Source organism: Hyla sarda, chromosome 1 (genome assembly GCF_029499605.1).
Source record: "Hyla sarda isolate aHylSar1 chromosome 1, aHylSar1.hap1, whole genome shotgun sequence".
NCBI lineage: Eukaryota > Metazoa > Chordata > Amphibia > Anura > Hylidae > Hyla > Hyla sarda.
In genome coordinates, this window is record NC_079189.1 from 506,527,585 (window position 1) to 506,541,950 (window position 14,366).

Consider the following 14,366-nt stretch of genomic DNA (forward strand, 5'->3'; position numbering starts at 1 on the left):
GTAATCGGCACTCCCGGTCATAGCTGCCGCAGCACTTATAGCTGAGGACTGAGCACCGATTTGATGCAATGGAGACTATGAGGGAGCAAAGGAGATGAGTAGAAGCTTTTTTGCTTTATTATGCATTCTGGGCGCATACTTAAATAACATTTTTCACTGGACAAATCCTTTAAGAATTGCACTGAAAATGTGGCATTAAGGCACCAAACCCCTGAAATATTTGTCCATACTGCCACAGATTTTAACTCTGTTAGTGGGAGATTTTTCCACAATTTTGAACACGTAATAGTTTAGAGGAGCTAATCCACATCTTTGCTAACCAAGGTCAGAAAAATCATCAACGTATAAACACCGCTGTGGATTCCCATTGGTAATACTGGGTTTTAAGGCAAAATTCACCTGGCTTCCCGAGTAGGTGTGATTACAGTGGGGGGACTGGAAACTACTTGGGATGCTGCATTCCCACGAATAGATCAGCCAAATTAGCATGCGACATGGGAAAGTTTTAAAACAGGTTTTCTTCACTATGGAGGACTGGCAGAAGGACATACAGTGGGGCAAAAAAGAATTTAGTCAGCCACCAATTGTGCAAGTTCTCTCACTTAAAAAGATGAGAGGCCTTTAATTTTCATCATAAGTAAAACTCAACTATGAGAGACATAATGAGAAAATTATTTATTTGCAAATTATGATGGAAAATAAGTATTTTCAAAAGTTCTTTACAATACTTTGTTATAAACCCTTTGTTGGCAATGACAGAGGTCAAACCTTTTCTGTAAGTCTTCACAAAGTTTTCACACACTGTTGCTGGTATTTTGGCCCATTCCTCCATGCAGATCTCCTCTAGAGCAGTGATGTTTTCGGGCTGTCGCTGGGCAGCACGGACTTTCAACTTCCTCCAAAGGTTTTCTATGGGGTTGAGATCTGGAGACTGGGTAGGCCACTTCAGGACCCTTTGTTGTCCGGGTTCAGTGTTTGGGATCATTGTCATGCTGAAAGACCCAGCCGCTAATCATCCTCAATGCCCTTGCTGATGGAAGGAGGTTTTCACCCAAAATCTGGCCCCATTTATTCTTTCTTTTACACTGATCAGTTGTCCTGGTCCCTTAGCAGAAAAACAGCCCCAAAGCATGATGTTTGCACCCCCATGCTTCACAGTAGGCATGGTGTTCTTTGGATGCAACTCAGCATTCTTTCTCCTCCCAATCACGACGAGTTGAGTTTTTACCAAAAAGTTTTACTTTGGTTTCATCTGACCATGTGACATTCCCCCAATCTTCTTCTGGATCATGCAAATGCTCTCTAGCAAACTTCAGATGGGCCCGGACATGTACTGGCTTAAGCAAGAGGACTCGTCTGGCACTGCATGGTTTGAGTCCCTGGCGGCGTAGTTACTTATGGTAGCCTTTGTTACTTTGGTCCCAGCTCTCTGCAGGTCATTCACTAGGTCCCCCCATGTGGTTCTGGGATTTTTGCTCACCGTTCTTGTGATCATTTTGACAACTCGGGGTAAGATCTTGTGTGGAGCACCAGATTGAGGGAGAATTTTAGTGGTCTTGTATGTCTTCCATTTTCTAATAATTGCTCCCACAGTTGATTTATTCACACTAAGCTGCTTGCCTATTGCAGATTCAGTCTTTCCAGCCTGGTGCAGGTCTACAATTTTGTTACTGGTGTCCATCGACAGCTATTTGGTCTTGGCCATAGTGGAGTTTGGAGTGTGACTATTTGAAGTTGTAGACAGGTGTCTTTTATACTGATAACAAGTTCAAACAGGTGCCATTAATACATGTAATGAGTGGAGGACAGAGGAGACTCTTAAAGAAGTTACAGGTCTGTGAGAGACAGAAATCTTGCTTGTTTGTAGGTGACCAAATACTTATTTTCCACCATAATTTGCTAATAAATTCTTTAAAAATCAGACAATGTAATTTTCTGGATTTTTTTCTCATTACGTCTATCATAGTTGAGGTATACCTAAAAGAAAATTTCAGGCCTCTCATCTTTTTAAGTGGGAGAACTTGGACAATTGGTGGCTGACTGAATACTTTTTTGCCCCATTGAACAGGCATGGTGGGAAACATTATTGTAAGATATAAAACATGCTACTGGTAGTTATAGGGTAAAACCCAATAACAGGTGCCCTTAACATACAGAGACCTATCAGCAAACGTCCTTGTAATGATAAGTTATATAGGGAGTAGATAAACATGGAAAGACACTTACAGTATGCTGAGATGCAAAACATAAGGGTTTTCCAATACCATAGTACCCAGACCACACAGCAAGAGAGATAAATCAGCAACACATGGATTATGACAGCTAGTATGACACTTAAGTATCATAGAGGTGTACAAATCCCTATGCCAGTGTTTTTCCAAACAGTGTGTCTCCAGCTGTTGCCAAAATACAACTCCCACCAAGGCCATCATGCATGCTGGGAGTTGTAGTTTGGCAACAGCTGGAGACACACTGTTTGGAAAACACTGCCCTATGCTGGTATTTTCCCGGAATGACAATTGTGCTTTACAGCTGTGTGAATAGAAGCAGATAGAAATCAAAACTCAAACTTTTTTTTGTCTTAGGATAGAAGTTTGTTTATCCCAGACCCCAGACAGGTTTAAATTCACTTACTGTGGATTTACCAACCACATCTGCTAAAAGTTTGATTTGAACAAAAGAACATAACCAATTGAAATTGATGAAAAAAAAAATCAAGTAGGCAAAATTCTAAAACTGCAGAGACATAAAAAATAAGGAACAAAAGATCATCGCAACGATACATGAAAGCTAAATAAGATCCTTCACAAAGAATATAAATCGTAATGACTTAAAAGGTCAAGGTTACACTAAATCTGCATCTCCTACACAGCATACTTTGTTATAGAAGAGTATTATCATTTCAATGCTGCCCTCTCTTTACAAGTATGTGGGATTAAGGAGATTCGGCCATGCAGTGCGAGGGACATAGTGGTGGGAAAGCAATTGCTGAATGCCAAAATGAATGCGCCTAAAGACTATAGCAGTTGCTCACTCAAGCAAAAGACACAAAAAATGGTCATGAATAATTCAAATAAAATCTTTTTCAACAACACACCACACTAACTTCATACATTATACAAATGTAGCAAAAAATTTACATGTAAAGCATAACTTTTTACTGTAAATGTTTTCCAATTCAAAAAAACACATAAAACACTTGTGATCGGATGTTCTTTTTTTTTTCTTGCATACTACAGACACAAGCAAACTGTACAGATCTTAAAGGCTATGGACACCCTCTTTTAATTCTTGCTTTGTACTTAGTATTAATGAAAACAATTTTCATTAAAGGGGTACTCCGCCCCAAGACATCTTATTCCCTATCCAAAGGATAGGGGATAAGATGTCTGATTGTGAGGAGGTCCAGCCACTGGGTCTCCCTGCGATCTCTGGCCCAGCACCCTGGCGTTCTGAACATTTCAGCTTCTGGTGGCTGTGGTCGTCACATCCCCCTTCAATAATGTCCATGAAGTGGGGCATGAAGGCTGTGGTCGGTTATAATCCTGCACAGAGCGGAGTTTGCTCTATGCAGCGGATTATTGGGGTGTCGGGACAGAATTTGCGGGGGACGTTCAGCGGCTGGGACCCCCGCAATCAGACATCTTTTCCTCTATCCTTTGGATAGGGGATAAGAGATTACTAGGGGTGGAGTGCTTCTTTAAACATCTTTATTGTAAATATATTGGTTCTCTTTGCTAAGTCTATGTGAGCTGCCCTACAATGATCTTATCCTTCTTGCCCATTATGTGAGCCAGTGTGTAATACCTACCCTATTTTCTTCTGCTAACACTAACACTGAGAGCAGCAGAGGAAATGTTTACAGTGTACCCGTTTAAAAGATTTTTAAAAACCTGCATGGTGGTGACAATGTGGTTTTAGTGCTCTATCTACTATTACTGGGCTCCTGATAGCCCCCTCTATGGGGAATTTCTCATCCTGTCTATTTCAGGGGTTTGGACCACAAATGGGCTGTTTGCCAGTAGTACACACAAAGGAATTTTCCTTCTCTTACTTTTCTGGCCAATCACAGCACAGGACATACTCCTATCTACTATATTATGACATAATGATGGAGAAAGTGCACAGGATTAACCCCTTAAGGACACAGCCTATTTTGGCCTTAAAGGGGTACTCCGCCCCTAGACATCTTATCTCCTATCCAAAGGATAGGGGATAAGATCTCTGATCACGGGGGGCCCGCTGCTAAGGACCCCCGGGATCTTGGCTGCAGCACCCCGCTGTCATTAATTCACAGAGCTAACTTGCTCCGTGCGTTATGACGGGCTATACAGGAGCCTGAGCATAGTGACATCATGGCTCCGCCCCCTCGTGATGTCCTGGCCCACCCTCTTAATGCAAGTCTATGGGAGGGGGCAGGGCAGCCGCAACGCCCTCTCCCATAGACTTATATTGAGGGGCGGGCTGTGACGTCACGAGGGGCGGAGCCATGACGTCACGATGCTCCGGCTCCTGTATTGCCCCTTATTACGCATGGAGCGAGTTAGCTCTGTGCAGTAATGACAGAGGGGTGCTGCAGCCGAAATCCCGGGGGTCCCCAGTGGCGGACCCCCGCAATCAGACATCTTATCCCCTATCCTTTGGATAGGGGATAAGATGCCTAGAGGCGAAGTACCCCTTTAAGGACACAGCCAATTTTGTTTTTGCATCTTCTTTTTTTCCTCCTTGCCTTCTAAAAATCATTAATAGGATAATGGAAAAAAAAAACTAATTCGTCCAGGCGCTGCCGGTGTGGTCATCAGATGGTGCACAGAATAATGCAATGTATACTTTAAGATATTGTATACACAAATATTTATTTTAAAATAATAAACAGACAGATTACGCGTTTCGACGGTGACTCCCCTTTTCCTCAGATCAGGTGTACTCACCTGATCTGAGGAAGAGGGGAGTCACCCTCGAAATGCGTAATCTGTCTGTTTATTATTTTAAAATAAATATTCGTGTATACAATATCTTAAAGTATACATTGCATTATTCTGTGCACCATCTGATGACCAAACCGTCAGCGCCTGGACGAATGAGGTTTTTTTCCATTATCCTATTGATCACTACGTCAGGACTTATGTGCCTGTGACCTCCGGCTTACAGCCCCCTTGGACATCAGTGAGTACCCCTATACGGGGTAATATGCGCTACTTCTACTAATATCTGGTGAGCAGCCACCTATAAGTGCTGTGGGTTCCCCACATATATACCTGCTGTTAGTGTTTTAAAGGGTAATACACGAGGCGCCGTTCCACGGTCTTTTTCTCTTTTTTTAAATTTTTTCTAAAAATCATAACTCTTTTATATTTTCATCCACAGACCCATGCGGGGGCTTATGTTTTGCACAGCGAATTGTCCTTTGTAAAGACATCACTCATTTTGCCATAAAATGTATGGCACAAGCAAAAAAATATTATTTGTGTGGGGAAATTGAAAAAAAAAAAACACAATTTTACAAATTTGCTTTAAAAAAAAAAAAATCTAAATCAAAATGAAATCAAAACAAAATTAGTATGCTTAAAATCACTCTATTTTTACCACTTATAACTTTCTCATTTTTCCGTATATGGGCTGTATGAGGGCTCATTTTTTGCGTCATGACCTGTTGTTTTTATCGGTATCCCTTCTGCATATATGTAACTTTTTAATCATTTTATAAAACATTTTTGGAATGTGATTTGACAAAAAAGCAGTTACTTTGGACTTTAAGAATTTTTTTTTTTTTATGTTTACACAGTTCACTGTATGGGATCATTAACATTATATTTTGATAGTTCGGACATTTACACATGCGAAAATACCAAATGTTTATAAAAATTTTTATACAGTTTTTGGGATACAATGGGAAAAAGGGACCATTTAAAGTTTTTATTGGGGGAGGGTCTTTTTCACACTTTTAAAAAAACTTTTCTCTTACACTTTTAAATGTCCCCATTAATATTGCTATGTATATAAATCAATAGATTGCAGATACTGAACAGTGCTATGCATAGGCATAGCACTGATCAGTATTATAGGCGATCTTCTCTGGTCTGCTCGATGTCAGACCAGAGGAGAAGAACCCAGGATGACGGCCAGATCAGGTAAGGGGACCTCCGGTCACCATGTTGGATGAACGGATCCTCACGGCAGCTGTATTGCATCTGTATTGATCACGTCATCTGAGGGGTTAATGGCAGACATTAGCGCGATCGCTGATGTCTGCCATTACTGGTGGGTCCCTCCTTGACGGCTTGAATTATGGCTTGTGTCATCGCTCTGCTCCCTAAGCAGACTGAGAAGAGCGGTGACGCATGCAGTCATTCAAGCTGTCGATGAGGGACCACAACGGAGCTGCTAAGTGAAAGTCCCCGCCCAGGGGACTACTTGCCGGGCGACCAGGGGGGAACTTTATAACTTAATATCTTCACCATCCCTGGGGACACAAACATCCCTCAAGGATGGTGAGGATAACTATGTTAGCATATATAACGGCATGCCAAGCAATATATATGCTAAAATATGCTGACTGGTTCCCTTTAAGCACCAGGCTGTACATTTACGTCCTGTGTCGTTAAGAGGTTAAACATGCTGCACTGTGTTGGGCTAATGATTTACACAGTACGGTACTAGATAGCATGTGGAGAGAGAATAGGTTACTGATGCACTGTGTTCTCAGGGTGCTATGCGAGTAGAAAGGAAAGAAACAACAACAGGATTACAGCAAAAAAAAAAAGTTATACTAATAAATGGGTTGCTACTGTTGAGCAGTTTGCGGAGAAGCTAAAAGAAGGGGAAGATTATACTACAGCATTGTAAACATACAGCAGTAGATACATTGATATTTACACAAGGGACAGCTGCTCTGAACTTTTGGGTGGTCAGAAAGGAGAGTCAAGCCTTCATTTACCTTTGAGAAACAAGTGTGGATCATCTTCAGAAGGCAGTAAGTCTCACCTTGCGTGTACAAAGCCCATGCTTTCTCACGCTTTCCTGTACATTACACATGTTAAACCCCACCTACTTCCTGTAATTTCTCTTGTTCTTCTGGGGTAAGGAGTGATTCATTGGTTAGTAAAGTAATTAAAAAATATGTTCATAATCACACTGGCTATAAAATGGAGGAAAGATCTTTGAAACAAGAGTGACCATTTACTGGAGTCTATTTAGAACGTTGCATTATTCTGGGCTCGGCCAAATACGGGTTGAGATGGGACATGTCATTGGTTGGTTGGGCCAGCATTTTAAAATGAAAGCAGAAAGTGCTTACACAGGAGTGAGTACCATTAGGATGTGCAGAGAGGTATCGGGCAGGAAAGTATAGTTCTGCAATATGTTTAAACCAGATTGAGACCATAAATAAAAATTCAGTGGGGCCAGACACCATTTTAAGGTTTGTTTTTATGTGAACTTGCACCTTATCCGCAGCTCCATGTTCAGCTTTACCTTCTTTGATGATGCATGAGGTTCATTTTAACAAATTTCTACTTTAGCTTATTGAGAGTTTCAGAAAACCCCTTCTATTAGAGCATAGGGCAAGGGCTATCCAAAATAATTTTTATATATGTTACCTCTTTTATTGTAGTATGAATACATTTTGTTTATTTAATTCTAAAGAGGTTTTAAAGAAGTTTAAAACTAAAAAACAAAAAACACACACACACACACACACAAGGCTGCTGTCACAAAACTCTCTAAAGGTTGAGTGTGGAATTACTGTTTAGCCCCATTGGATAGAGCTGAGCTACAATGGCAGGTGCAATTTGTGGACAGGTGCAACATCTGGAAGAAATCAGCTCCTTTCTTTAATGTAAGCATTTATTATTGGAACATGGCATTGTCTGACACTGAGCTAGTTATACATGTCAGGCCACTGATAGAGCTGGAAAGCCAATATAAATAGAGTAATTGGTTAGATCCATGGTAAATATAAAGTAACGATTACCTTATTATCATTCTTTTTTGTAATTTATAACAATATATTTATATATAACATCAGAACGCTAATGCTAAATCCTATAATTATCAGTTTTCAACTAATTAATATTGGAACATAAAGAATGTAGTGACATTACAGAAGCCTTCTCTGAAGCCTCCCTTGGATTCGACTATCTGACAAGTCTATATTAATATTCGGCAAAAAAATATATAGTACAGGAATAAAATGCTTTTTATAGACTAAGCACATCTATTATCTAAAAACAAGACCTGTTTTAATTTGTAAGACTATTTTGAGTTGACATCAGAAAGACATCTTACAGGAGACCAACTCTCCCAAGGCTTTGCTTTCAAATAGAAGACTTACCAAATTATTGTGGCATTGCCATAGAAACAGCATGTCTGCATTATGTGTTAAGAGACCTGTGGCCTTGGTGCTAAATATAATCTTATCCTTACATCAAGCTGAACGTGATAAAATATTTAGAAATACAGAAAAGCAAGCGTGTCTACGATGTGTGTCCCCTCGTCTTGGACAATGCAGGGCAGCACCCACAATGGAACAAGTGCAGCGCAGTATGTGCGATTTCAGTGCTTTATTCTTTAACCCCTTAAGGACCAAGCCCATTTCGACCATAAGGACCAGGCCAATTATATTTTTGCGTTTTTGTTTATAACACCTCGCCTTCTAAAATCCATAACTCTTTTATACAGTGGGGCAAAACAGTATTTAGTCAGCCACCAATTGTGCAAGTTCTCACACTTAAAACGATGAGAGAGGCCTGTAATTTTCATAATAGGTATACCTCAACTATGAGAGACATAATGAGAAAAGAAAAATCCATAAAATGACAATTATGGTGGAAAATAAGTATTTGGTCAATAACAAAAGTTAATCTCAATACTTTGTTTTAAACTCTTTGTTGGCAATAACAGAGGTCAAACGTTTTCTGTAAGTCTTCACAAGGTTTTCACACACTGTTGCTGGTATTTTGGTCCATTCTTCCATGCAGATCTCCTCTAGAGCAGTGATGTTTTGGCATGATGTTTCCACCCTCATGCTTCACAGTAGGTAAGGTGTTCTTTGAATGCAACTTAGCATTCTTTCTCCTCCAAACACGACAAGTTGAGTTTGGTTTCATCTGACCATGTGACATTCTCCCAATCCTCTTCTGGATCATCCAAATGCTCTCTAGCAAACTTCAGATGAGCCCGGACATGTACTGGCTTAAGCAGGAGGACACGTCTGGCACTGCATGATTTGAGTCCCTGGCGGCGTAGTGTGTTACTGATGGTAGCCTTTGTTCCTTTGGTCCAAGCTCTCTGCAGGTCATTCACTAGTTCTCCCCCCCCCCCCCCCCCCCCGTGTGGCTCTGGAATTTTTTCTCACCATACTTGTGATCATTTTGACACCACGGGGTGAGATCTTGCATGGAGCACCAAATCGAGGGAGATAGTCAGTGGTCTTGTATGTCTTCCATTTTCTAATAATTGTTCCCACAGTTGATTTCTTCACACCAAGCTGCTTGCCTATTGCAGATTAAGTCTTCTCAGGCTGGTGCAGGTCTACAATTTTATTTCTGGCGTCCTTCGACAACTCTTTGGTCTTGGCTATAGTGGAGTTTGAAGTGTGACTGTTTGAGGTTGTGGACAGGTGTCTTTTATACTGATAACAAGTTCAAACAGGTGTCATTAATACACATAACAAGTGGAGGACAGAGGAGACTCTTAAAGAAGTTACAGGTCTGTGAGAGCCAGAAATCTTGCTTGTTTGTAGGTGACCAAATACTTATTTTCCACCATAATTTTAAAATACATTCTTTAACAATCAATGTGATTTTATGGATTTCTTTTTTCTAATTATGTATCTCATAGTTGAGGTATACCTATGATGAAAATTACAGGCCTCATCTTTTTAAGTGGGAGAACTTGGACAATTGGTGGCTGACTAAATACTTTTTTGCTCCACTTTATTTCCATCTAGAGACCCTTATAAGGGCTTGTTTTTGCGTAACCAATTGTACTTTGTAATGAAAGCTCTCATTTTACTAAAAAAATTTATGGCGAACCCAAATAATTATTTTTTTAGGAAGGAAATTTAAATGAAAACCACAATTTTGCAAATTTTGGAAGGTTTCGTTTTCACACTGTACAATTTATGGTAAAAATAACATGTGTTCTTTATTCTGTGGGTCAATACGATTAAAATGATACCCATTGCTAGATACTTTAATATTTTTACACCGCTTAAAAAATCTCAAACTTTTTGTACAAAATCAGTAATCTAAAATCGCTCTAATTTGACCACCTATAACTTTTTCATTTTTCCTATAACTTTTTCATTTCTCCTTTTTTGCGCCATCATCTGTACTTTTTATCGATACCACATTTGCATATATAAAACTTTTAGATCCCTTTTCATAAATTTTTTGGGGAATAAAATCCGTACAGGATCATTAACATTATAGTTTGATAGTTTGGACATTTACGCACGTGGCGATACCAAATATGTTTATACATTTTTATTTTTTGCACTTTTTGGGGGTAAAATGGGAAAAAGGGACAATTTTCATTTCTATTGTGGGAGGGGATTTTTCCCTTTTTTTACTTCAATACCTGAAAAATATTAAATATGACCTCCTCCTGATTTTAAAAGAATAAAGAACTGAAATTGTACGTATGACGCTGGACATTCTTGTTTCGTTATATACAAATGTATCTATAGCTATCGAAGACCGCTTATCTGTTTTGACACTAATTCAAGCTTAAAAAAATAAATAAATCAGCTGTGCATATAGTATATCTTCTTGTACTTGGAGATATTATAAAATGAAATGTGACATTGCATCGCTCACATTCATATACATCATTATGGCTGTAGCCATTGTGGCTCTGCCTGTATGCCTTTTTCGCCCTTCTTCTCTTATTGACTGTAGTACTCTAGACAGGGAGTCATCTACAGAGTCAGTGGGGTAGGCAAAGGAGTACTAAGCGTATTGATATGTGTATTATGGATTATATAATAGTAAGATGAGGAATACCTTACGAGTCAAAATATCCATGATATATTGTCCTTTTTAAATTTGTTTATGAAATACAATGTGACATAGGACACTGTATGTTGAATTACTCTCTATTAAATTTCTCATTGACTATTAATAGTATGTTGCTACTATTACATACCCTGATCTAGCACTTCTTCCTCTTCTCTTTTAGGCTGTTCCTGTATGTTTCTTGCTTCTGGTTCCTTCATATCTTATAAAGTAAAAAAATATAACATTATTCTCAAGAAACAGTAAAAAAGAGGGAGATTCATCAAAACTTGGAAAAGTTGACCAGTTGCCCATAGCAACCAATCTGATTGCTTCTTTCAATTTTGAAAAGGTCTCTGAAAAATTAAAGAAGTGATCAACTTTTCCATAGCACAAGTCTTGATGAATATCACCAAAGAGTATATAGTTAACAGTGAAGAGCTATATTTTGTAAAAGCTGAAATTCTTACCATGGTGATGGCCATGCCCCATCATCATCATTTCAGGGCTAACAGGCACAGGAATATTGGCTATTTCAGGGATGTGTTGAAATAGTTTTGGGTCCCCTGTACGTACACATGTCATATATGAACTGGCATGTGCAGCATCCATGTAATACATAATGTATAGGTTGCACATTTCATCGCTTGCTGTTCCTCTGTTATAAAAAAGAATAAATATCAAAGTGATGCAACCCAGTGTAAACAGTAAACAAATCTAACCAGTCTCAGTCTTAATGGTAATGTATTTTTCTCTTTAAAGGGTTACCTGATCCTGAAGGTACCGGAGTACCCCTTTAAATGGAAATAGTATCATTCTCATCAAAGGTTACAATTTTGATGTGCAGGGGCTGTTTGGTTAATAGAAAACCACAGAAATAAGGAAATCCTATTACATGTGCCTGATATCATGACATGGAGGAGAAATATTTTACCTGCAGCAGGTGCTAAAATAGAAATGTATTATTGCAAGATGGCCATACATTGGCTGAGTGTGAGCTGCTGTATGGTTTGCAGTAGCTCTCCACTCTTCAGAACTAAAGATCCATTGTGGTACACACACAAAAAACTAAAACTTTGCTAAATTTGTTCCTGCAAATAAAATTTAACTTAAATAGGTTATCCAGCTTTTAAACATTTATCTACTATCCACATGATAGGGGATAAGTAACTGATGGTGTGGGGTTTGACCTCCAGGACCACCCCAGTTGATCTGATCTCCAGAATAGAGTGAGACTCTTCACGCTAAACGCTTCTGCCCTCATCCGCACCCCCAAGGGATAACCCCTTTAATTATATATTAGATTTAGCTGCTATTATTGCAGGCGATCAAGTGGTTAACCTTCTCCTATTCCTATTAGGTCATAATGGATTATTAAAATATATTTCACCCACTATAAATCCCCTGCTAGCTGTAACCAACACTTCTCTCCTGCAAAGACAGAATGAATACTAAACTGTGATAGCACTATTACTACAGGAGGCATGGAAGAAAGACCACACATCAGATGCCTGCTGCATTTCCCAGCAAAACCTTCTCATTGATATCTTGTAAAGAGAACATATTTCTTGACAAAACACATAGCCTATATTAAAAAAAAAAAAGATATAAACAAAGAAAAACGCAAGAGGAAGTGTGGGGGTGGATATTTTTTCGGCTTTGAAATATATCCCAATACTGTCTAGCAAGATTCACTTATTTACCATAGCAACAGTAATGGTGTGAGGCAGAGGCAAAAGACGCAAGGGCAACCAAAAAGGGAATTGGTTTCTTCCATGCGATGAATTCAGAGAGCCCCCGAGAGACCACATGAGTCAGTCGCCAACCTATGCCCTTCACTACTGATGCTGTGAAAATGTCTCCTCCATACCGTGTGCACAGAATACCTGTCACTTTAATGGCTTTCTTCCTGTACACACAAGAAGACAAACATACCCTGCTCAGAAATTCACCCACAGTCACAGGAGACCGGCTTCCGGCACAAACATTTCAAATAACTATTTTAATGCCATTGATTTCCTGTTACTTTCATGCAGACAACACAGTGTTTTTAAGCAAATGCCAGACTTGTAGGGAAAATAATAGAATAGGAAAATATTTTTTACAATGCCCAGAGGAGAACACAGACATGTCAGAATTCACTGTTACTCTTTTTTTGTTTGGGCTAAAGGCAAGATGAAGCAATGTCTGACACTGTAATACGATCGCCGGTTATTTAGAATCAACCATCGCTGCTACAAAAACCCTACAGTTCTCTCCGACCTTTAAGTCAAGTGTACATGCCAGCTCCTGGGGGCCCTGGTGGTGGTGGGATAAGAGAGTCAAGCCGCTTGTAAAAGTAATGGCTCCCTCATAAATATTCAGATTCTCATTTATTATATAGGCGATTTCTGTTCAGGCTGTAGTTTATTATGAAGAGTCAGGATAACACAGCCATACAAAAATGCTTTTTGATATAAGAGATGAATGCTCTATTAGCGCAAAAGGAGATGACAGGGCGGATACCTCTTTTATAGGCCAGAATGGTATGCTACACATTGTAGCTTCTGCTCTTGTAGGTGCGGTGCTTTACATAATTAACTATTCATTTAAACGCGTGCCATATGATATGCCATTTCCACAACAGTAGCCAGTGAAGGGAAATTGAGTGCCTAGCAGCAGCTTCCCTCAGCAAAAATAGCCTACTACTACTACTACTACTACTACTAAATGAGATTACTGGGGTAGCAGAACATTGCTGAGTGCCAATCAATCTGTGATAATGTTGTAGTTGCCACAAGGAACATTACAAAGCTTTTCCCATCTCCTGCTTGACATATCTGCAAGTAAGTAACAGACAGGGAACAATGTATTCCGACATCACTAGGCAGATTTGTCATTGTTTGACTAACCTATTTAGGAGCCACACCCATAGCTAGAGTTTCTTTCATCTGGAGTAAAGGTTCAGTTTGCCCTCATCCTGTATCCAAGTACTTCAGCACCCAGGGCATACTCGCCAGTTGCCTCTCCCTTTGCTATGCCCCTGTAGGAGCTGTCACAGCCACAATGGTATCACACACAGAATTTTCCGAACCAGACAGAATGAGGTAGGGGTTAGACATAATTGTGGTGCGCTATGCTATGTGTTTCCGATGATAAAAATTTGTATTAAAGGGGTTATCCACCATAAGGTGATTTTAGTATGTACCTGGCAGACAGTAACGTAAGCATCTGCGCTTGTCTTGGGGCTAAATGGCTATGTTGCGAGATTACCATAACACTGTGGCTAGCTTTTTTGTTAACTGGTATTTCCTGTTTGACTATTTTTTTTTTTTTTACTACAAATCCCACAATTCAATTTTCCTCCCTCCCACACATCAGCCACCCCAC

General features: G+C 39.6%; 1 protein-coding gene across 6 annotated transcripts in view; it reads right to left on the minus strand.

Annotated features, from left to right (window-relative positions):
• PAM (peptidylglycine alpha-amidating monooxygenase) overlaps positions 1–14,366 on the minus strand; it is a 214,696-nt gene that overhangs the window by 72,012 nt on the left and 128,318 nt on the right. For all 6 annotated transcript variants that reach the window (XM_056537530.1, XM_056537532.1, XM_056537527.1 and 3 more), the window contains exons 13-14: positions 11,468–11,655; positions 11,149–11,220 (exon numbers count right to left, since the gene is read on the minus strand). In XM_056537530.1, coding sequence (XP_056393505.1) covers positions 11,149–11,220; positions 11,468–11,655 — 260 coding nt within the window. The remainder of the gene's footprint in view (positions 1–11,148; positions 11,221–11,467; positions 11,656–14,366) is intronic.